We start from the raw sequence: 23,610 nt of genomic DNA on the forward strand, positions 1-23,610 counted from the left end.
TAAGTGCTACACTATTGTGAAAATGATAGGCTGAGTTATAAACTGTAGGTCCCTTAGTTGCCATTAGATGTATGGGCAATTAATTAACAGCTGTGTCTAAGGAATGTCGGCCTTAGTCACTAAAAAGACTACAAGATCGCGCCACTCATCCTACACTCATCTCCATTCATACTTGGCTTAAAATACCTACTTTGTATGGTCGCCATTTAATAAGAAAGAAAAGAAAAAGAAAAGAAGGGTGGATAGGCTACAGCACCAAAGTGTAAGATGTAAAAACTACATTCAACTCAGTCAAAAGGTTACAGTGCTCACCATCAAATCTGGAGCAAACCCAAGCTAGATCAATTCTGAACCAATCCCCTACAAAAAAAAATTATAAAATGCCAATGAAATAAATCAACACAAAAACTGGATATTACCACATTCCCGTAGGCCCCGGCCATGCTGCCATTGTTAATCGCTTGAACAATATTCTCAGCCAAAGAGTTCAGTAGCTGGCTCCCCCTCTCTGCTCCCCCAGCCGAAGCTGAGCTACCGTTACCTGAAGTTTGTCGGGAGGTGGAGGCATTTATTGTGCCTAAATTTGCTGATACCTAGAAATTAATAGCATAATTTATTTTTTAAGTGAACTTAAATTGTGAACTGTTTGAGATTCTTAAGTGTGGTTAATTACAAAATGTTCAAGAAAAATAAGTACCAAAATGAAAAATAGTGCTGGCTCACTGAATTATCATTGAATTTCAAAGAGTTAAGGCACGAGGCCCGGCCATTTTTGTGACTCAAAATTTAAATGGTGGTCTCTAGAAAGAATCAAATCACTGAATATGAGTGCCGATAAATTTTATCACTCAAAAGTTTTATGCATTTTCAATTGTAAAACCTCACAAATCTCCTTTGCTTTGATACTCGATACCAAAATACTCTCGATAGCAGCGGTATCGAGGTATCATCGATACGCGATACTTGCCTGTTTTGGGTTCGATACCGATACTGACACTGAATGGTACGAATCGGTGCGGATTAAGTCAGTTCAGAGCGGGTAAATTGCCGTTACAAATCCTAGCTGTTTGCCTACTTAGTAGTGTTTTAGCGCTAACACAGCTCCCTATTTTAGTTATCGGAAAGAGCATTCTCAGTTAAGGGGGAAAAAATTACGATTGCTGTAATATCGCCTGACACAAGTATTCAATTTTTATAAATTACTGATTAAATAATCAAAATTTAAAAAATCATCCTTAAACCTGCAATTTATTAATAACTTCCTAAAAATAGCGATATGTCGATACCAAAATTTATCGAATCTCTGTACAGACACCTGAAAAATAGATTCTTAATACTGATAATTTCAATTTTACCAAATTTTCTGAAGGATTACTACACCAACCCCTGGCTTTATGTACTTTCATATAGTATAATTTTGGATTAATGGGTTGTTTTCCAAGTGGCCTACAGAAATAATAATGCAGAAATTACAAAAATTGCATGTATCTAATGTTTTAAACCCTTCTAAATACATTAAATAAATACCATGTTAAAGGTAAATGAAGGTAAATAAAAAAAAAATTCTAGAAGTGTGCCATTTTGAAATTTTTGGTCAAGCCAAACTCGAGGTTATACGGAGACGTCATCGTTGTCTCCCGTGGTCACGGAAACGTCATCGCCATCTTCCGCAATCACGAAAAAATTGTCGTCGTCTTCTGCGGTCATGGAAACGTCATTGTCTTTATCTGCAATCACGGAAACGTCATCGTCGTCTCCCGCGGTTACGGAAACGTCATCGTCGTCTCCCGCAGTCACGGAATCGTCATCGTCGTCTTCCGCGATCACGGATACGTCATCATCGTCTCCCGCGGTTACGGAAACATCATCATAGTCTCCCATGGTCACGGAAACGTCATCGTCGTCTCCCGCGGTAACGGGAACGTCATCGTCGTCTCCCGTGGTTACAGAAACGTCGTCGTCGTCTCCCGCGGTCACGGAATCGTCATCGTCGTCTTCCGCGATCACGGATACGTCATCATCGTCTCCCGCGGTTACGGAAACATCATCATAGTCTCCCGTGGTCACGGAAACGTCATCGTCGTCTCCCGCGGTCACGGAAACTACATCGTCTTCTGCGACCACGGATACGTCATCGTCGTCTCCCGCGGTTACGGAAACGTCATCGTAGTCTCCCATGGTCACGGATACGTCATCGTCATCTCCCGTGGTCACGGAAACGTCATCGTTGTCTCCCGTGGTCACGGAAACGTCATTGTCGTTATGCGCGACCGCGGCAAAAAATTCCCGGTTAAATACAAAATTCACGCATTATTCCCGGTTTTCCCGGTCGGTGGACACCCTGGTATATGCATGATCGCCGTGCCGGTGTTGCAGTTACAGTGTATGTCATATGATCCATCCGTATGTAGAATGTTGAGGTTATCGATAGGTATCGAGAGTACTTTGGTGGTATCGGTATCGACAATTTTTGGTATCAGCCCATCTCTACGAATAAGATTGTAAATTACGCTAATTTTGGTATTTTAAAAAGGCCTACTTTAACTGACATTTTACAAGGTTCTGGAGAGTATGTTAACTTATTAACAGAACCTTAATGAAAGAGCAACCATTATATTTTTTATTAAAGATGGCTTTAGACCACGGTTTTGAAGGATTTTGTGGTGGATAGGTTTAACAGCAGGCTTACCTCACCTAATTCCACAACCAAAACAACCTACAAGAAAGACTCTACAGATGAGGCCAGAAGCTCTAAACATTCTATGTGTTCAGTAACGTAGCTTATGATAAACTACAGCATCTTTTGTCACACACATGTACAGGGATGTCAGTCTGAACCACAGCCGAGTGTTGTATGAGTACAGGACGACACCGCAGCTGTCTGGGCGGCGGCTGAGACATGTCACACAGTATGTCACTGATAGCATGGTAGCAGTGGGCCAGTAGATGCATCACCTCCGACACTCCGTTGAACACTCTCTGGCTGCTGGCTACAGTGTCTTGGCCCTCCTGTCAACAAATTACCATTATATTATCAAGATGCACATACAGGGTGTTGTCTGGACATATTTTATGGACTTGTTCCTTGGGCTAAGACAAACATAAAATGCCGTAAAGTATGGGTCTAAAATGCTGTATAAGTATGGGTCTAAAATGCGTAGATTTCTGTTTGTGTGTCTGTTTGTGATTTTTAAGAATTATTTTATACCTTGGGCATTTTTGAAGACAGAAATTTCCATTAGTATAAATGTGTATTTTAGAAAGTAAAAAGAGCTTAAAAAGTTTGTTCCAATATCACAAGCCGTTTCAATATGGTGGTCATTTAAAATCTTGAATGCCAAATTTGATGAAAACCTTAAATATTAAGACAATGTATTTTAAGATTAAAAGATAGAGAATTTAAATCCATATCAAATGAGACCTTGTTAGTTAAAATCGGATGACAAATCGGATGAGTTTTCATTTTTTTTTTTCTACATTCGGTTATACAATTTAATAGGACTACCACACGGTTTATTATTTCTTATTTTACGGAGCAGTAAAACTTGTGTCCTACAGCAAAGATAACTTGTGTCCTTAAAATCACAATCAAGGAGAGCTGGGTCCAGTTTTAAATCATTTTTTTTATTATTTCCAGTAAACTTTTTATTGTTAGACAAGCTATACAATCAGCCGCACCAAAAAAAACCAAAACAACAACAATTATATTATTACTACCAATTGATTTCATTATCCTGTATCCTAAACATGATTTGGCGTCCACAATTCTAATTCTAATTAAGTCATTTACCTAATTATTGTTTTATTTCTTCAATTGACTAGATACTAGGAATTAGTTTCACAGGTTGCTGGTAAAGTAGGTGATTAATTTAAGTAGGTGATTAATTTAAGATTAAAAACTATTATTTTGTACAACCTTATTTTTTACCCTCACTAGTCACCACTAGTAGTCCTCACTACAGTAGACTCCCTCTTATCCGGACACCTTTTAACTGGAATAAACTCGGCGGAAATGATATCTCTTTAACCGGACAATTTTTATCAGCACATTGGTTTAACCAGACTAGATCGGCAGGAAGTGGGCAGTACTGAAACGACTGTTCTCGTGGGAAAGATTTGAGACCAGTGATGACGTGTCTAAATACAATGCTCTCCTAAATTTAAGTCAAACACCACAGTAAACAGTCCGTTTTAACGAGTTTTTGGTTTTTTAACATTTGTCGGTTTAACCGGTAAACCCGATATCTGGACTGGCCTTGGTCCCGAGGAGTCCGGATAAGAGGGAGTCTACTGTAGTAGAATGTTTGGTACTTTTAACAGTGCTGAATTAACCAAAATGCTTAATTACTGAGCTCTTGAAAAATAATATTTGAGGACATCTACAATACAGCTAAAGTATCTAAAGAACTGTAATGGATACCAAGCCATTTTTCACTGCTGTACTGGTTTTACTATGTTTTACTATATTTGACCCAGCTTATTGCTAAAAAACTCTGCAAAACAAACCAAGAAGGCTTATTCAGGACAAATAATCTTTTTTATCTTAAAGATCGATGCCTAGTTATTATAATGATGTTATTTGGTCCAGGATCACTTCTTGAAAATTAAAATGGTATAAGATTACCTGTTTCTGTCTATGATCCTAAATTTGTAGTAATGAGCTACCTACCGTTTTCGAGGTTATAACCTCATCATCAGGCTCTTGTCACTCTTGCGAGGTCGTTGAGTTTTACAAACACACAAAACACTGACATTTAAAATAAATAAAACACAAGACATTGACGGACGAATACGATTTAACATAAATCGTATTCGTCCGTCAATGTCTTCATAACTTGAGTCATGACAAAATGTTTGCCCGTGCCGCGGCGTGTGCGGAACTAGTTCCCGAATTTATGTTAAATCGTATTCGTCCATCAATGTCTTGTGTTTTATTTATTTTAAATGTCAGTCAGACCTCGCAAGAGTGACAAGAGCCTGATGATGAGGTTATAACCTCGAAACCGGTAGCTCATTAATACAAATTTAGGTTCATAGACGGAAACAGGTAATCTTATGCCTTGTTATTAATTTGTTGGATTATCAAATGCCTGGTTAGTGCGGTTTTACTACTTTTTTGTGTGTGGATTAGTGGGTAAGCAAAATAGATGGTCTAACACAATGAGTTAGTTTATACAGTAGAACCTCAATAAGAAGTGTCTCAATGGGGTTAGGGAAACAGTATTGTTATCCATGTGCTCTTCTTGTAGAGTGTAGAGTTATCAAGTTCATTTTGGCTTACAATCCTTTTGTCAAGGTTAATGAAAGTACTGAGCATCTTTAAAATGAGTGAATTTAAAAGCAAGACTTATGCTTAAATGTACTTTTTAAATTGTAATTTACAGTGCAGTACCGTTATTGTTGTGTAACAAAGTTTAGAATATATTAGTAAATAAGATGTAGGCCTAAGTAAAAAAAAAAAAAAAAAAAACCACTAGCTTTTTTATTTTTACATTATGGAGTAGGAGTTTCAAGTCTAGGCTTTTTCTAATCCCTGAGTCGGAGTTGATGATTTTCCCTCTAAAACATCCATTGTGGGAACTGTCCAATACAGTTATGAATGGTGTTATAAAAGTTGCTTCTCAAAATGACTTGTTATTGAGGTTCCGAGTCACATTTTAATTTTTAAAGAAAGGCCAAAAGACCTTTTATTGAAGTTGTTTGACAGAAATAGTTATGCTGTGGAGGTAAATTTAATATTATGGGTTATAGCTTTTCAAACTAATTTGAAAAGTCCACTTGCAATTGAGTTAGTCGTATTAAGAGTCATGAAAACGAGGTGCTACTGTAGATCATCTCACCTGTTCAGTGAATGCTGGGTCATCCTGCATCAGCTGACGGTACTGAGTCATGAACGGCTGCAGTCTGCTGTTGACCTCTGTCACCTGATCCATCAACTCAGCCAGAGACCGAGTACCAACAGAGCGAGACCTGCCGTTGGAGTCACTCTCACCACCGTTCCTAAAACATGCCACATGCACATGTTAATAGTAAGCATAGGATGATGGAGCTTGAATCCATCTCAAAAGTATACACCCTCAACTTCACAATGTGTATTGAAAATTTGAAAATATCATTTACAACATTAGGCTAATAAAGATTCATTCCATTTTCCATTCTAATCATACACATCGGAATCAATCATCTTTATTGTGTGTTTTTAAAGTTCATTATTTCAAAGGATGTTTATTTTTATTTTTATTTTAAGGCTTAATATGTGGACTTTTCCTATTGTTAGTGTTTTAGACAAGCGCGCAAGTGTGTTGAGAATTTTTCCAGGCTAGCTTGGAGGCTTCAGACTGATAAGTAAAGTCGTGTTTTGTTTTAGTTAACTGCTTTTCTGTCTTTACACTTTTATTATATTGTAGCCTTGTGTTATTCATGTGTAAAAAAATCTGCTATGTTGGAATGGTTTGTTATATAGCTAAATGTAGGGTAAGAAAGGGTCGTGTGAAAACAGGAGGTGTTTCCTTACTACCTAACACAGAGTGTAGTAGTACCTAACAAAAAATAGTAGTGATGGTCGGATCCGGATATCGGACTACCGGATCCCAGCTAGAACCGGGACCCGATCGGATCCAAATTATCCCGTATCTTGGGCTGGATCCGGTTTTGATGGATCCGATTTTTTCCCTAACACAAAGCTGTCTGTATTCATGTAAGAGACCGATTTTCCCCCAATTTGTTTAATCTGTATGACTGTAAAACCCCGATTTTTTTACTAACACAAAGCAGTCTGTATCACTGTACAACCCCGATTTGTTTACTAACAACAAAGCTGTCTGTATCACTGTACAACCCCGATTTTTTACTAACACAAAGCTGTCTGTATCACTGTACAACCCCGATTTGTTTACTAACACAAAACTGTCTGTATCACTGTACAAACCCGACTTTTTTACTAACACAAAGCTGCCTGTATCCATGTACAAGACCGTTTTTCCAATTGGAGATTACTCTATATATAAGATATATTAACCTTTACCTATTCCCAATTTAATTTTAAACAGTATGATTTTTTAAATTGGAATTCTGTTAATTACGTTTTTTAACCCGCCCTTATGACCGTGTGTCCCTGGATCTGGATCCGAATCCGAATTTTTCAAGATCCGGATCCGGTACCGACACTTTCTTGGATCCGACAATCACTAAAAAATAGCTATAGGAAAAGTCCATCAAATTAATACACATTCAACTCCTTAAGAGGATTCCACCCGCCGGCTGTTTACGCGTAAACATGGTCCTACAAAAAAGAATCTCGTGGCATTATTACAGTGTTTATCGAGTTCGAATAAACTGTAAACTATTCACAAAGATCCAAACTATGCACTGGCTGAACTGAAACTTCAATTGTTTCTTTAAGTATTGACAAAATCATATTAAAAATTCACAAATTAGTTTTTTACATGCAATTTTAAATTCTAAATAATAGTTAACAATTATTTTTGCTCCACCTACTGCAAGCTCTGACATGTTAAGAGCACACAATCATTGGAAACAAATAAGTTTTAGAATATTAGCATGTTTAGCCGTCATCTTGAATTGACCGGATAAAACCTAAAATACACTAATTTTTACTCCAGGATAGATGTAATCAATTTACATACAATTTTAAAATTACAACCGAACAAGTGCATGTGGAGGTGTTTTACTAACTGTGATTGCTGCTGCTGATCTGAAGAGGCCGAGGACTGTGGTGGATCGGTGTCTCTGGTCGGCTGAGGCTCGGTCGTCACTTCAACACTGGGACCCTCTACAGTAACTGGAGAACATACAACAAGTTACTAACTGAACAATGGAACATTTTTCAGACAAAACATTAGGGATGGACGGGTTTGCATTTTTAATTCAAGACGGGATTTTTATTTCCTTCCCGATGCATAAAAAGAAAGTCTTGAGTACTGCAGTTACCAAAAAAGACAAACAAAATCAATTTTTACTATTTATGGCACTGATCTATAAAAACAAACAAAAAATGAGAAATTACAGCTAAATTTAAAGCGTCTAAAGGAAATTATTGGCAGGACGCACTGTGTTTATTCTGTGTTTTATATAAGCCCTAGGGTTTTTTATCTTATTTTAATGATGATATAGAAAGCAAAAAAAAATATTTAATAAAAACTCCCACGAATATTTTTGAGTAGGCCTATAACCAACATCTATCGTTCGCTCCATATGTTTGCCGATTGTTCCCGACAAACTCTACCGATCTTTCACAACTCAACCAAACACACTAGGTATTGTGTTTTAAAACAGCATTAAAAAAATGTTAGAGCTTGTTTGGAAGCCTGATAAGCGTGCTTTTGCCATACAAATGTATTAATTTCAATGATTCTTAATTGACATAAAAATACTCCGTTACAGTTGTTTGTACATGGAAATTGGACCTATAAATTTAAATTTGGGGGTTTGCATCACTGAAGCCAAACACCATTCCTAACAAAAATTATTTAAGTTAGCTTATTTTAAGTTGTGTGTTTACTTACCAGAGCCCTGACTGCCGATGACAGCCGCAATTTCTACTTGGATAGGGACACTGGTGGTGGGAACTGGATCTTCAGAACCACTTGCTGTAGATCCATTACTGTAACATAAATCCGTTGTGAGACCTGTCCGTGGACGAGTAGTCAAGTATTAAGTAATTACTCTACTTTCACTAATACTTGAGATTGTGTTGAGTAATTCTAGGGATGTCAAGTAGGTAGGCCAAGAAACGGAATTCGCTATGCCTAAGATATTCCAACATGTGATATTTGTGTTTCGCTTAACTACTCATCTAACCCTTAATCCTAAGAAAATATTGCATCAATAAAGGGATAGCAAAAGGCCGTGGTGACTATAAAATAAAACAAGATTTTAAAGAAAACCCAACCTAAAAAAAGTTTTATGTAAGATATGCCCCATATTTGGAACAAAGACAATAGTAACATTTTCTCCTCGTATCCCCCCCCCCCCCTCTCATGGCCTTCCACTCTGGAAAATCGCTCCTTTGTCGCTACACTACTAAGTATATGATAACCAACTAACCAACAATAACCTTGTGGGTGTGGACAAGAATTGTGATTAAACCAATTATAGGCACAAATATTACAACGTAGAAAGTAGCTCACCCATTTTCTGGCGACGCATTCGCAGACTCCTGGGATGGGTTTTCCAGAGCGTCCAATCTGTTGGACGCTCGTTGTAACATCTGACTGGCAACATTCAAGCGGCTCTGAGTCAGACATGAGCGTGGTTGCTGCATGGATATACCTAAACAGCACGCATAAATTTTAGCCTATGTGATAAATTAAAGTTCACTTAAACATTGCAAATTGTATGCTTAAAATATATCCGCCCAAAATAATTAATAAATTTATTTCAAGGTTAAATAAAAAGCGTTTTTGCCAAAAATTTCACAATAGAATCACATTTATTTTTCTTGACAAGCATGGATATTTATTTTTTGTTGATTTACTGTTATCTTTAGCCCTACATAATATTTAAACAACAAATTAATAAAACACACTAATATTATTAACTTACAGTGTTATTTGAAATTAAAAATTTATTTTTCAATTTTAAACTAAAATGTAGCTAACTAATGTTAAGATCCAGACATGTTAAACATTTAATTATACAGGGCTATTCAAAATTTTGGACCCAATTTGGGACTTTGTATCTCGAAAAGTATAAATTGGAAAGAACATAGCTCTTTCTAAGTTTCACACCGTTAGAAAGAGAACATTTCAAACTTTTATTTACACTGACTACAAAATGCACAATGTGTCTCCCTGTGCTGCATGGCAAACATCTAAGTGATAACCTAATTCACCCCACGCACCAGGCAGCATCTCTTGTGTCACCAATTTCATGAAATTGCCTAAACCAACGAGTTTTCATTTTTCTAGTCTTTGGGGTTGAATACCGAATTTGATGCGAAAAACCCGCTGCACTGTAATAAGAGGCTCAGTTTTTGCAAACTCTGTCACACAGAAAATCTTATGTTGCATGGTAGGCATCTTACTAACAACAGACTTAACAACAATCTGATAAACAACTGATTACAAAAAGGTCCGTAATATTACAAAATGGCTGCCAATTGTTGTGATAATTTTCACATCCATTTCCGGAACTGTGGTCAAAAAACTTTGAAATTTCCTCTCTATAATGGTGTAAAGTTTATGCCTATCCGTTTTTTTTTCTTTTTTAGATACAAAGTCATGGAATTGGGTCCATATTTTTAATAGCCCTGTATATTTTGATAACAACCAAACTTTTCAACCTGGAGTTGACATCAGTCAGAACTCAGAGTCAAAAATAAATAATTTTTTTTCAATATGCTAGTAGTCTAACACAGACCAGTAATGCTGAAAAAAGGTGATATTGTCAAACAACAGCTTTAAGAAACTGCTGTGTATAGATGTATGTAATAGTGCCCGAATATTTTTTAGAAAATCAATATTTTATGGCTTACCTGTATTACTTATGTTTAAATGCTACATAGTTAGGTGTTAAAAATTCAATTGACGATTTATGAAATGAAGCACATGGTAATAGCCTAAATGGTTATAATTGGTATTACAATATCGTAAGAAATTTTTGGTAATCAATTTATCCAACTCAATAACTACTGCTGTTTACAGTAAGGACCGTGGAATCAGACAGAACATAGACAGGACAGAGTGTTGACTGTAATGCGGCATAGATTCTTTGATACAGAAGTAAACATCCCATCTAGGTATATAGACTAAAACTTTTTTTCTTTAATATGTTTATATTGAGCCATGCTACAGCCCAATTCTTTTTTATTAATGAGATGTTACAGCTTACAATAAGTCGTCCTATTGACTTGGTTAAAAAGTTGTCATACTCAACAGAAATCACTGACTGAAATCATTTAATCGCATTCTGCCAGTGACTGAAATTTCCATTATGTTCACTTTTATTCAAAAACTGCTAACAACTTTAATATACAGGGATAAGCTATGATAATCAAATGTAGGCAACTACAATTAGCTGTTTATGTAATTTGTTTGACTTACCAGTAGCATCCATGAACTCTGCAGGAAAAGCCATGGCCCCCACATACATGGCCGGGTTGCCTCTCGGAGGAGCAAACAGCGTGCGCCACTGCTGTGAGCGCCGGCCTCCTGCGCCGTTGCCAGCCTGTGTGGTGGGACCTTGATCAGGACCACTACCATTGCTGGAAGGTGGAGCTCGCTGCACCAGATGGATCACCTTTCCGTTCACGTCTGTGAATTGTAAAACAATAATTTTAATTATATACCATACTAAGTTTTCGGATTTTACTATAGTGTCATTTTACATGGAACAATCACATACACTTTTAAGGGAAAGTGGACCTAATCTAATGATGTAGTAGCCTCTGGGTCACTAAATTTAAGCAAAATGGTTTAAGTTACCTGTCTTTGGCAAGTGATCCTTGTTTTTAATACAGTACACTACTATATAGTTTCCATCCAAGTGTCCTCATCAGATGACCAGATGTTTTTGTCACCTGATAATGGACTTTAAAGATGTCCGAAACTATATACAGTAGAACCTTGATAACAAGACTCTCATGAGGATTGTAAAAGAAGACTTGTTATCATAAGGTTGACTTCTTATCGAGGTTTGTAATAACATGTGATTAGGGGTAAAATAATTTTGAGGGGATTTTAAAATGACACTTGTTATCAAGGGTGACTTGTTATCGAGGGTCTTCTGATCAAGGTTCCACTGTAGTAGTGTAGGCTAATAATAAAAATAAGGATCATTTGACGATGCCAGGTAACTTAAACTATTCTGTTCCCATCTCTTTCAAACTGTTTTAAGTACAGTATTCTTGTACCAAGAGTCCAAGAGATTATAGCTAGGCTACTTAGTTAGCAACACACCCTATTCATGTGACCATTGGTTCTGTCACATCTTTCAGTAGCCTACTGTTCATTCTTGCATTGTACCAATTACCCTTTGTTAGATGACTTGATAGATTCTCCACGCACATGTCCGAAACCCATGAGCATAGGGAAATGCAAGGTAAAAGAGCTGTCAAACTTAAAATTAAAACCTAAAAAACGTGTAAGCTTAGATAAAGCCTTAACGTATACTTTAAGAGAAATAGTAATCCTTAGGCCTATGTAGAGATTAAAAATCCTATAGTTAGTAATAGTCAAAGACTACAGTAACCATATTCGCTGAGGTTTTTATCATCTTGTAAAACTCTTCCGCAGTAAATTAGACGTTGAGATTCCGCTGGAATGTTCACAGAGTCAGCAATCCGTTCTTTGAGTTGTTTCACTGTTAACTGCAATATCAACAAACAAGAGCAAGATTAGTCATCATTTCCACATCAATAAAATACCCCTTACCCAGCAAACCTGCAGACTGAGCGAATTTCAAAAACCTTTTGGATTTCAAATTTCACTAAAATATTTCAGTATTTGCAGCCTATGTAAGTTAAAATTTGTAACTGCAAACCTGTGCAATTAAAAAATTTTAAATTTAAGGTAGGCCTATGTGGGTCAAAATAGAGCTGTACGTTGGAATGTAAAATAGATGAATAAGTAAAGATACTTGCACTGCACCACACGTTTTTTAAGTATAAAACTAAAATGTAATAGGTAGGTCTACTGTGTTTAAGGTTAGTTTATGACATTGAGCCTACATCAATCGCACGTCAAGGGATTAGTTTAAGGTAGGATAAAAAACAACTTCACTGGTTAACTTGTTATTTTAAGCTGATTTTCATCTACAAGCCACTCTAGGGTAGAATAATAATTATGCTCAAAGATTAGGATAATCACAATTCAGCTCAGAAGTAACAAGTCCTACAAAACATTTGAGTAACTTAGCCTATAAACAAAACTCTACACAGGTCATAAAAATACCACAATCCAGGAAATCTCAGTAGATAGGCTAAAGTTATGCCCTAGATCAGGAATTTTTTGTGTCTGATTGTCTAACATGCGATAGCGATTACCCGAGATTATCTCATGCGACTGTAGCATCTACAACCCTGTTTAATGATAGGCTACTCTCCCACTATCACGGCAACATTGATATCATTTTCCACGGTTGGCATTTTCTTACTTTAGGCAACATTACAAAAGGCTTTAAAGAATGATAATATTGTTTAGTACACTCGATAAATTCATTTCAATAAAAGCTCACCAAAACGCTTATGATATTTTCAACCTACCTAATATTATTAGCCTATAACGTCGCCTAACAAAATCTATAAGCAGTTTTTTGTTAATTTTTTTGTCGAACACCTAGGCCTATAAATTATAAGGATCTCCATGAGATAGGTAGGTTACTTGAATATAATAAGGATTATAAAAGGCTATACTTACATCGTCAGGAACTGAGAAGGCGTGGTTCTTGGAATCAAGTGTTTTTACGGTCAACTCAATCATCTTTCACCCTGAAAAATATTTTTTTTTTATTTATAAGTTAGCTTATGTAAGGTTTTGAAAACTTTTGTAAAGCAATTTACCTACCTTAATTTCCTTTTAATCAGTTGGTTAATTCGCTTAATAAACTCCTATAGAATAATAAATTAGTAACTTAGGCATAATTATTTATGAATCTTCATATCTAAAAAGCATGTATATATTAGGCTAAATTTTATCTGTTACCTCTTGTACTGAATTTGAATTTCAAGTGCAAATCTCCAAGCAAAACCGCAACCGTCAGCTGACCACAACCGTCCAATCACACCGCAGAAATAGGCCTGTGATTCGTCGGCGGAGTCGAAGTGTAAGCAAGAAGCCAGGCCCTGTTCTCACTCTCTCTGTGTCTGTGCAAGTCGACTTGTGGGATCGCTTTTGTTATGCATCACGTATAAAAATTACAATTTGCGGTGCAAGCTGGGGCAAATTTTAATTTTATCGATACACTATAATTTATATCCTGAAAGGATAAAATATGTAGTCTAATTGCATTGTGGTCAACAATTGAAAAAGAAATCCAATCACGAACATTTATTCCAGCTAGCACAAGCCGCTGTTTTAAACTTTTACTGCATATCGCTGCAAATTTAAATCTTCCAAATCGTCATAGCACAAGTCTCCCCTGATTTAAGTGTAATATAGTGCTGTAAATGTACGGGAAAAATTCTAAGTAGGCTTGTTTAGGCCTAATTGTTTTGTTAAGTTTAGTTTAAGTTTTGTGATTTAGCTAGTGACTCGTGCAGGATTATTTTTGTCGATTCCTGTTTCACAGCACGTGGTAACATTTGTAACTAACTTACCTGCTATTTGTACCTCAAAACCTGTTAACAATCAACACGTCATATTTGCATAGAGTCGTTTAAGTACAGTAGGCCTATGGTATATGAAAGATTGAAACTAAATTTTATTTTACGCATGTAGGCCTACTATTCTCCTACGAATGTAAATAAAGAACATTGTCTATAGTCTATAGCAGTTGTAATTAAATCTGTTGTAATTAGCCTCATACCGTACATTTTAAAATTATGGATTTAATTGTTTAAAAACAACACTAAGTTATCGCCTTCCAAAATAAAGTAGAAAATAATTAAATATGTCGCTGTAACTGAATTGATTTGTATTAAGGTAGGGGGTGTTAACTTGGTTCGTTTGATTAGCTAATAGTAGGTGCCAAGACAAGTGTGAATGGGACAACTAGGCACAACCCCCATTAATTACATATAACTTCAGTTAATCTTCCTTATTAAAAAGCTGTATCCAGGATTATGTTTCCTAAAACAAGATAACTAACACAGCCAACGAGATCTGCTCTTCGGCCATAACTTATTGAGTACTGGCAAGTTATAAGTGGGCTAAGTTACAACAGGATTCGCAGCGCTGAATAGCCCAGAGTCTCAATTAAATTGAGTGTAATTGTAGATAATTGAAGTAAATTGTATGTATTTCATGAGGGAACAACATAAGTTAGGCTAATTGCAATCAAGGTACGATAAAATCATTTACAAAGTTATTCCATATGTGTTAAGCTTTAAACACATAAGTTCTAACGTAGGCCTACTAGGGTGAAAGCTCCTTAGCTTTTAGCTAGAGGTACTATCATGGGTCTGCAATAGCCTTGAAGAGAAGAAAAGCTTCACTCTTGTTTTGAGGTCACATTGCTCTGTGGCAACATTATAATCAAATAGGGCTAGCCTTATCAGCAACTTAGGCCTAACTTATAAAATATGTGTAGGGGTAAGTTATTTGGAGTTTGAATTGCCTAGACTAACTTATATCACGCTATTTAGTGTGTGAAAAAGTGATTAAAACCTATTTCCCCCAACTAACTTATGCCAATTGTCAATGCGTATGCAAGCCAATTAGGCCTAAGTTTAGGTCTCATATAAACTTAAGCGCATACCGACTAAGTTTAGCCTACTTAATTGTTGACTCAACTGAAAATAATTTGTATGACTTACCTTTATCAAAACACAGATGCTAAGTAGTACTGACAATTTGTAAAGTTCTTCTAAATTGGTAACCACCGAGAGGTTTCTTCTGCAGTTCCCAACCCAAGTGTCAAACCACCACTGTCATCGACATCATCAGCACTTAAATAACTATGACACAGCTTTGTAGAAACCCCATTAAAATACAAAGCAAAGTAATAATAATCTACAAACTCAATTGTAGAGACATTTTAACTTTATAATGCATGAAAATTAGTTTACTGTAATACAAAATGTTAGACGTGTGTATAATTAAAGAACCACAACCCTGTAAAGGAGTGAGAGAGAGAGAAAGACAAGGAGAGGAGATTTTATTTGGGATTGGGAAATGCAATTGGAAATTAAAACGAGGTTCGGATCGGATTGAAATGAAATTAGGACTAAGAGGATTGAGGAGGATTGAGAGTGAGACCTCGGTCTCGGAACAACATGTTTTATCTATGGAACAAACTAACAAAATTTAAGGTGACTTTGCTGCACAAGTTGTGTCCATTTTTGGAGAGAGATTTTTCCGTAATAACTCTACGTATTTTTCTAGTATTCGTGAACTCGGAGTTATTAAAGATCTATGGTTGTGTCGACGGGAACGGGGACTAAAGGCATAGATAAAACATATGCTATAGGTGATGTGGAAAGCGAATAGGGACCTCTTGTCGGGTATTTTCGATTTTGAGTTATGTATATATTTGAATTCCTTATTAAACTCCGAATCACTTGGTGCAAGTCTCATGCATTTACGCTTTTTGAAAAGGGTCATTTTTAGAAAACCCATTTTGAAAATTTCTAATACCGGTACGCATAAAAACAGTTTTTTTCGTATATAAGAAACGCGCGATTTTTGTATCAAAAGAAAGCTTATAATGTCCTCTTTGGAGGCAAAACAAATGTTCGTCTTAACTCCCGGTAGTTTTCATTTAAATAATTGTTTTATTTAAGCATGTCGTAAAAATCACATTTCAGAAAAGGGACCTCTTGTCGGCCCTATGTTATTTCTCCATAAGATAAGAAAAGGTACCTCTTGTCGGGACTGTAAAATTTGTGAGTTCTCCGTACACTGAACTTTGTTGTAGTTCTCATTGTTCCTGTGGCCGGCTTACCGTACCTTGTATAAATAAATGTGCCAATTTATGTGTCGACATGTTTTGGCAATATTCCAATCTTAAGAAGTCTTTCAGTTTCTGCTTTCACAGAATCCCTTTCTCCACTTAAATTCAACTTCAATGTTAATGGAACTACCCTGGATAGGCCCTTGACAATTAAGGAACCTTGGAGTTGTATGGATGCCATCCCTCAGTGCTGAAGCACATGTAAGCATAGGATTTGCCTACAGGCTAACCGTGCGTTGGGACTCCTGGTACGCTCATCGAGACATCTTTCCCAACTTCAGACACTTAGAACCCTATACTGCTGCAATGTAAGGCCTTTGCTGGAATACTCATCTGTAGTCTGGGCACCCCATCAGTCTACCCTTTGGTGATAGCCTCCAGAAGATCCAGAATAGATTTCTACGATTGGCTGGACTCAGACTTGGATTTGCCTTCCTTCATGGAAGTTCCCTTGGATGTTTTGGCTGCTCAGATTAACCTACCAACTTTGTTGTCCAGATGTGAAACTCAGGATGTATTGTTCCTTTTCAAGATTTTAAATGGACTGGTGGATTAGTGAACTGCTCAGTAGGATAAACTTCCACGTACCTACCAAAAGTAAATAGATCCAGGGACCTCTTTAGTAGACAGCACTCCAGTACAAACTATGCGCAAAACTCGCACTATGGTCCGCATCCAAAAGACTAGGGAATGTTGCACCACTAGTTGACTTCTTCAATTCTAGTCATAAGTCTTTCAAAGTCACTGTAAATGAGCTGTTGTGGAAATGCTAGTTACTGGTGACATGTATTTAGTTATTTATAATGTCAGTTGCTTTCTCAATGTTTTTCTCTTTTGTTTTGTTCAACACTATTGCATGTATCACTATGGCTGTGTTATTAATGTCATTGTTGTAAATTCTCAATTATTTTGTCTGTCTTGTTATATGTATTGCAATCATTACTTTGTTAAATTTTCATATTGTAGCCATTAAGCAAATGTCTATCTTTTGTGTAGTTAAGCATGTACTATAACACTATACATACATTTATTATTATCTATTGTAAAAATATGTCATGATGTTAACGTACCATACCAATGTTAGCCATTAAATTTTTCATATGTTTTGTTTTATTAGAATTTTTAGCATATTATAGCATATTATTGTAAATGGTTGTTACCGTCAAATAAATAAATTCCCATATAGGGAATAAGCTATTTCCATAGGAATCTCCAATAACAACATGCAAACTAGAAACAAACATGGAAAAGATTGTTTCCAGACTCAGGATTAATGAAATAATGGGCTATGAATTAATTAATGACTAGATAACCTGTTGCTTGAAATCGAGCAAAACTACAACTTTTAGTAACATAATAAGAACAAAATATATAAACAGCAAAATCTCAATCATATAGTCACACTAAAGTGATTATGACTGATTATAGACATGTGAAAAATATTATGTAAAAAAATAAAAAAGTAATCTACGGTACAATATTTAAATAGATCCGTTCTCACCCTGCTTTAGTTATCTCTTATGTACTGTAGGCTGGTGCCCTCTATGAGAAGGTAGAAGAAAACCTCACACTGTAAAGTGAGAAAATTGTTTAAAAAATAATGCTGACCGGTTGTTGATGGACTTTCCCCTTACCACTGCAGAAATATTGCACTAATACAACAACTTACTCTAAGTCGTATGTTTAGGGTAAACTTGTATAAATATTTCAAACCAAATTGTCGTCAAGTCTTAAAAAGCTAGCCAATCAACAGTTACTAAGTTACTCGTTATCATTGTCATATCTTTCATTAAAATTTGATCAACTGAATTTATTATGACTACCAGTATTTAGTTTTGTAAACTTACGTTTTAAATTTGCTTGTATAAAAGGTTGTATTCTTTAATATTATGTAGAAGTCAGTTTCTGTATCTTGGAAAGTATGAATAAAATTGCAAGCGTTTAGTTTTTAGTAAAATTGTGTACTGTACTAGAAATAATACATATAAAGTATGTCTCAATAACAATTAATTACAAACTTCTTTTGGTACGTTATTTGCAACAACTACAATATTCTATATTATAAGTAACTAATAGACTAATAATTTATTCAAGTTTAGTAACTTACCTATTCCTTCCGTATTCAACAGTTGGTATTAGTCAAGGCAAAAAATAAACATACCATCTTGTTATCTGTTCCTGTTGTCCTTATCCTGGACACATGATAATAAGCTTGTCAGAGCTTGCCAATAGGAAGAAGAAGGAAATGGAAAGGAATTGCTTCAATTGCTTGGTCAAACTGTAGACAAGTTGTGACAAGAGAGAGCATTGTGTAGCATGTTAAGTTTTTAGGATATTAAAACATGGTAAGTGTAAGGTTATTTAACATATTACTTTACATCTGTTGTTAAAGAAAGTATGTATATTAAATACCCCCCAGCAAACCTGCCGACTAAGCGAATTTTCATTCATCTGAATTGATTTTCAATAAAATTTATTTAAATAAAATTGGGTTTAACTAGTACGGTCCTTAGGTTTGCTGCTACAAAGAAACTAATTAATAATAAAAGTGTGATTTTAGTAAATTATTAATAGTTTAGTATAAAATAAATAAATTTGCAAAGTTTGATCAGATTATATCTATAAACAAGCAAACTACAACATTTTACAATATTCTCCATAAGAATAACATGAGAATTTTAATTTTTTTTTCATTTTCTGGTAACCGTACAAAAAACACTTTGATATATTAAATTATATTTGTTTTTTGTAAGCTCTTTAAAGAGGTCTAAAGAGAAATTTGGAAATTTTATGTTTTGATGGTCAAAAATTAGAGAACCCAATTTTCATCATAAAACCCCCTTCTCTTGGACCGATGATGCCGGTTTGCGAACTTGTTAGAATAAACGTTGATTTACATGTTTGTAACAAATTTTGACGAAATAAGTCTAATGGACATAAAAAAAATATATATGAATTTCAATGGAAGGTGTTTTTGGCCTCTATGGGGACATCAAAACAAAAAGTATAGGTAATGGGTCCAGGTCTTACCATGAGGGGATATAGAATTGCTTCCCCTGAAACCGCCTAATTTTTTTCATTGGAATTTTAACAATGAGCTCTTGCTACGGTCTACTACGGACTGGGACTATTCCAACATATTACATTCATATAGTTCTATATTTATTTATTGTGAAAATAACTTGATTTGGGTAAAGTTAATCTGAAATAAACCAAACAGAATAGTAAAAATAATGGGAACTCCTGATTCATGATTAAAATGAAGTAATAAATTAAAAGAATAAAATATAGCCTAAATATGCATAGCTGATTTATCTGTCACATAATGTATGGCACATGGAAAATTCCCTTTGAAAGGGATTGGGACCTTACATGGCAATTTATAAAAATATTAACAGTTTTCTGCTAGGTTTCTTGTCAAGACAAATATTTTTAGAAGTAGGTGTATGGAGGTGTGTAGTCCTCTAAAAATCCATAAATACTTTTGGATTGATATACAGATTTGTTACAATAACAAACACATATATATTCTCCAATAAGTTCTGCCCTTAAGCAACTGCTCTACTAACGGTGTGTTTAGATTTTATTACACACAAACATTAGTTTGTTGAGCTTTGTTTTTTATGTCGAAGGTCGTAACTAGTATTTTCTGAATGACTATGTTCCAGGATGATGAAGAAGTACAAGTGTATATGGATCGGGTAGAGAGCATCGCTCAATGCCCAGTGTGCCTGGAGTTGGTCAGGTCACCAGTTGTGTTGTGTGTCAACGGACACGCAACTTGTGGCCAGTGTAGGAACAATGCTGCCAAGTGCCATGTGTGTTGCCGACCGTTCAGTGACGTCCCTCCCAGGGTCTTGGAGGAGCTGCTGTCAGTGTTGCCACAGCTCTGTCCTAATGGAATGTGTCGGGCTTTTACCATCTTGGATATGCACTCCAAGTACTGTGTTTACAGACAGATAAAGTGTAGAGTTACCAACTGTCAATGGTCTGGAGCCGTCATCGAGTGGTTTGAACACATCAACAACCATAGCTTTTACTTTGCTAAATATCAGCTAAAAGTCACTACATGCTTGGTAATCAACAGATTCCTAGACGATTGGAAATCTGAGTATTACAATCAGCTAGTTGGAAAACAATATTTAATTTTTAAACTTTGGAAGAAAGGAAACAAACTTTATCATAGCTTTAGACATGTTAAGTGTGAGAAATCTAGTGTTGAGTACTACGTGATAGTAAAGTACAAGTGTGGTCAGCAAACTCTGTTTAAATCTATGATCGAAGTCTTGCCATATGAGGATGATGAGTCCATGGAGACTAATGCAGCTGTTTTCAATATCGAAAAATTGAAGAAACTTGTTGATGAAAGTGGCCAATTGTCAGTCTTTGTCACTGTAGACACTTTTCCCTCTTAGGGAAGGTGAAATAACTGTGTGAAACTTTTGTTGCATTTTTTAGCATAGATTAAGTCGATGCATGTTTTTGTTTTAAAATTTTATGAGAATGCATAACTATATAAATAAAATTAGAGTTTTGTCTGTATATTGCTCAGAATTATATATATTTAGGTTATTTTTACGTTTTAAATAATCCGAAACAAGTCTTATCTCAATTTCTGTCTGTCTGTCACGGCTCAGAAGGCATTTTACGCAAAAAATGAGAGTATCTATCAATTTTCAAATCATTTTAATGTGTCCACTGGATTGGCGAGAGTGTCTTTATCCATTAAAATATGGCCTCACTACTTATTTAAAAAATTATGGACGTTCAAAAACCCCAATTTTGTGCAATTTTTGTCAAGTGTTCTAATGTTTATCATATACGTCATCTAAGAAATAACGAACAGCTGCTGGATCAAGATTATTTTTTCTAGATGTCACTGATATGTTTAAAAATACCGCAACCATTCCCGATCACGTTTTGAAAGCAAATCCAAATCAAGTGAGATTAAAACGTTTTTCCCTACATAACGGATTTAATTAATCGAAAGTGCAATTATGTGTAACCTTAAATAAAAATTAAATAACTCGGGATCATCCATGTCAGGAACTGGAGATTCTTTGTTGATCAAATTGTTCTTGAGTTTTGATAACCGGGAAAAAGACCTTGAATCAGTGTTGTATAGGGCTGGGAAACTGACATATTTTAAATAATCACCGCCAATAGCTTACAAACAAGGTTTCCAGTTTCCACTCATTGACGACGCTCTAATGGCAGTTGTGTAAAGTGTAAAGTAAAAAATCACAACTGCAGTGGGAAAATTGAAAAAAATCCCAACAATCAATTAACTTGTTCCCCCCTTAATTTTTTAACATATTTGAAATCGGTTTGCAGCAACCTTTTTAGATATAAGGGGCTACAATAATTAGGGTCAATTTTGAAAATTATGCCTAAGTGCTAGGGCGGGGTGGGAGGTAGCTCAAAATTTTCAAATGGTAAGTATAGTTGAGTTTTTTATTATTTTACAGGACTTAGCAAAACTAAACAATTAACATAAAGAAAATAGAAATGGGACCACTAATAACAAAATGGCGGGTAAAAATGACTAAAACAATGGTTATTAAAAGTATAATGTTTAAATGTCATTTTGTTATTAGTATTCCGATTTCTATTTTCTTTATGTTAATTGTTTAATTTTGTTAAGACCTGTAAAATGATGCCAAACTTGACCATACACCCTAATTGAAAATTTTGAGCTATACCCCACCCACCCCCACTACCCCTAATGGCAAAATTTTTGCGAATTTCCCATATAGGGAATAAGCTATAACCGTATGTCACGGTAAGACCTAGACCCAGGACCGATTTACTTTTTCATTTTGAGGTCCCCAGAGGCCAAAAACACCATCCGTTGAAATTCATATATGTACAGTAGACTCCCTCTTATCCGGACACCTTTTAACCGGACATCGGTTTAACCGGACTACACCCGGCGGAAATTACATCTTTTTAACCGGACAATTTTTATCAGCACATCGGTTTAACCGAACTAGAACTTAATTAGGCTTGGTACCCTGGTACTACTAACTTTTTTTTATAATATATGCTTTACACAACGGACACATGAGTTTGAACAGATGGCGTTTATGACCTCTTGGGTCAGAACAACAAAAATAATTGGTATCAGATATCTGACACATACTTTCTCCCATTGGCTTGTCAACCACCTTTATCATGGGTAAACGGTGGGAGTATCTGTAATGTTTAATGGGGAAAATCACATAAATTTACAATAAAATTTGAACAATAACTTTTACAGCAATGGGGGTTGTACCGTTTTGTGAAACGTTAAAAGGAGAGGAATATAACATATATTGTCGGGACCACATAAGTTTGCAGTTGGTGGCAGCCAATCACAAGACGAGGCTAGTGCGACGTTGCCACATCACCCATTGACAACACTAATAAAAATATACAAAGCTATATTTTTAAATCAGCTGGTACTGTTAGATTTGGCAACACCACACCGTTCTCATTGGTTCATTTGAAAACCATATGGTAAATAGGCTCCTCCCTCAACAACTGCAAACTTATGTGGTCCCGACAATAGTAATCAAAATCGTTTAAGCCATTTTGGAGAAAAATTATATTTTTCCCGTAATTTTATGCGACAAACACAAAAAAAATCAAAATTCTAAAAAAATGAAAAACACCTGGGGGTTAGTACCCATACCAAATGTAATCAAAATCGGACAACAGGTGTAGTCTGTAGCTCTGTACACATACAAACACAGACACGACAGAAATCAGTATGAAAACCACTTTTTTGCATTGAGGGGAAAAAATGGATATATCCATCCAAAACTCAAACATTTTGACAAAAACAATACTTTTTCTATACACTTATATAACTATGAAAGCATTCTGATAGAGGGGATTCAAGTTCAATAATTGCTAACTTGGCTCATGACCTTTGTGGCATTGCAACCAGTAGGATTACTCCATACAATCCCAAACAAAATGGACAAGTTGAACGCTATAATACTTAAACTACAAAACTACTAAATACGGTACACAAAACTGTAAATAAATAAAACATAG

At 35.7% G+C, this 23,610-nt stretch overlaps 2 protein-coding genes across 5 annotated transcripts in view; one reads left to right on the plus strand and one right to left on the minus strand.

Moving 5' to 3' along the window:
* LOC128994073 (large proline-rich protein BAG6) overlaps positions 1 to 15,737 on the minus strand; it is a 64,189-nt gene extending 48,452 nt beyond the window's left edge. For 3 of the 4 annotated variants that reach the window (XM_054418307.1, XM_054418306.1, XM_054418304.1), the window contains exons 1-10: positions 15,434 to 15,737; positions 13,377 to 13,447; positions 12,211 to 12,328; positions 11,064 to 11,273; positions 9,150 to 9,291; positions 8,526 to 8,623; positions 7,696 to 7,801; positions 5,841 to 6,000; positions 2,815 to 3,009; positions 420 to 593 (exon numbers count right to left, since the gene is read on the minus strand). In XM_054418307.1, coding sequence (XP_054274282.1) covers positions 420 to 593; positions 2,815 to 3,009; positions 5,841 to 6,000; positions 7,696 to 7,801; positions 8,526 to 8,623; positions 9,150 to 9,291; positions 11,064 to 11,273; positions 12,211 to 12,328; positions 13,377 to 13,439 — 1,266 coding nt within the window. In that variant the 5' untranslated portion in view covers positions 13,440 to 13,447; positions 15,434 to 15,737. The remainder of the gene's footprint in view (positions 1 to 419; positions 594 to 2,814; positions 3,010 to 5,840; positions 6,001 to 7,695; positions 7,802 to 8,525; positions 8,624 to 9,149; positions 9,292 to 11,063; positions 11,274 to 12,210; positions 12,329 to 13,376; positions 13,448 to 15,433) is intronic. The other variant, XM_054418305.1, reaches the window with a different exon arrangement.
* A 3,092-nt stretch (positions 15,738 to 18,829) lies between these two features.
* Positions 18,830 to 21,135, plus strand: LOC128995431 (uncharacterized). The gene is made up of 2 exons (XM_054420448.1): positions 18,830 to 18,914; positions 20,238 to 21,135. Exons 1-2 carry the CDS (start codon positions 18,912 to 18,914, stop codon positions 20,982 to 20,984), a joined length of 750 nt encoding a protein of 249 aa, XP_054276423.1. The 5' UTR covers positions 18,830 to 18,911; the 3' UTR covers positions 20,985 to 21,135.
* The last annotated feature ends 2,475 nt before the right edge of the window (positions 21,136 to 23,610 follow it).

Source organism: Macrosteles quadrilineatus, unplaced genomic scaffold, assembly GCF_028750875.1.
Source record: "Macrosteles quadrilineatus isolate MER2022 unplaced genomic scaffold, UCM_ALF_1.0 Scaffold_5__1_contigs__length_97177068, whole genome shotgun sequence".
Lineage (NCBI taxonomy): Eukaryota > Metazoa > Arthropoda > Insecta > Hemiptera > Cicadellidae > Macrosteles > Macrosteles quadrilineatus.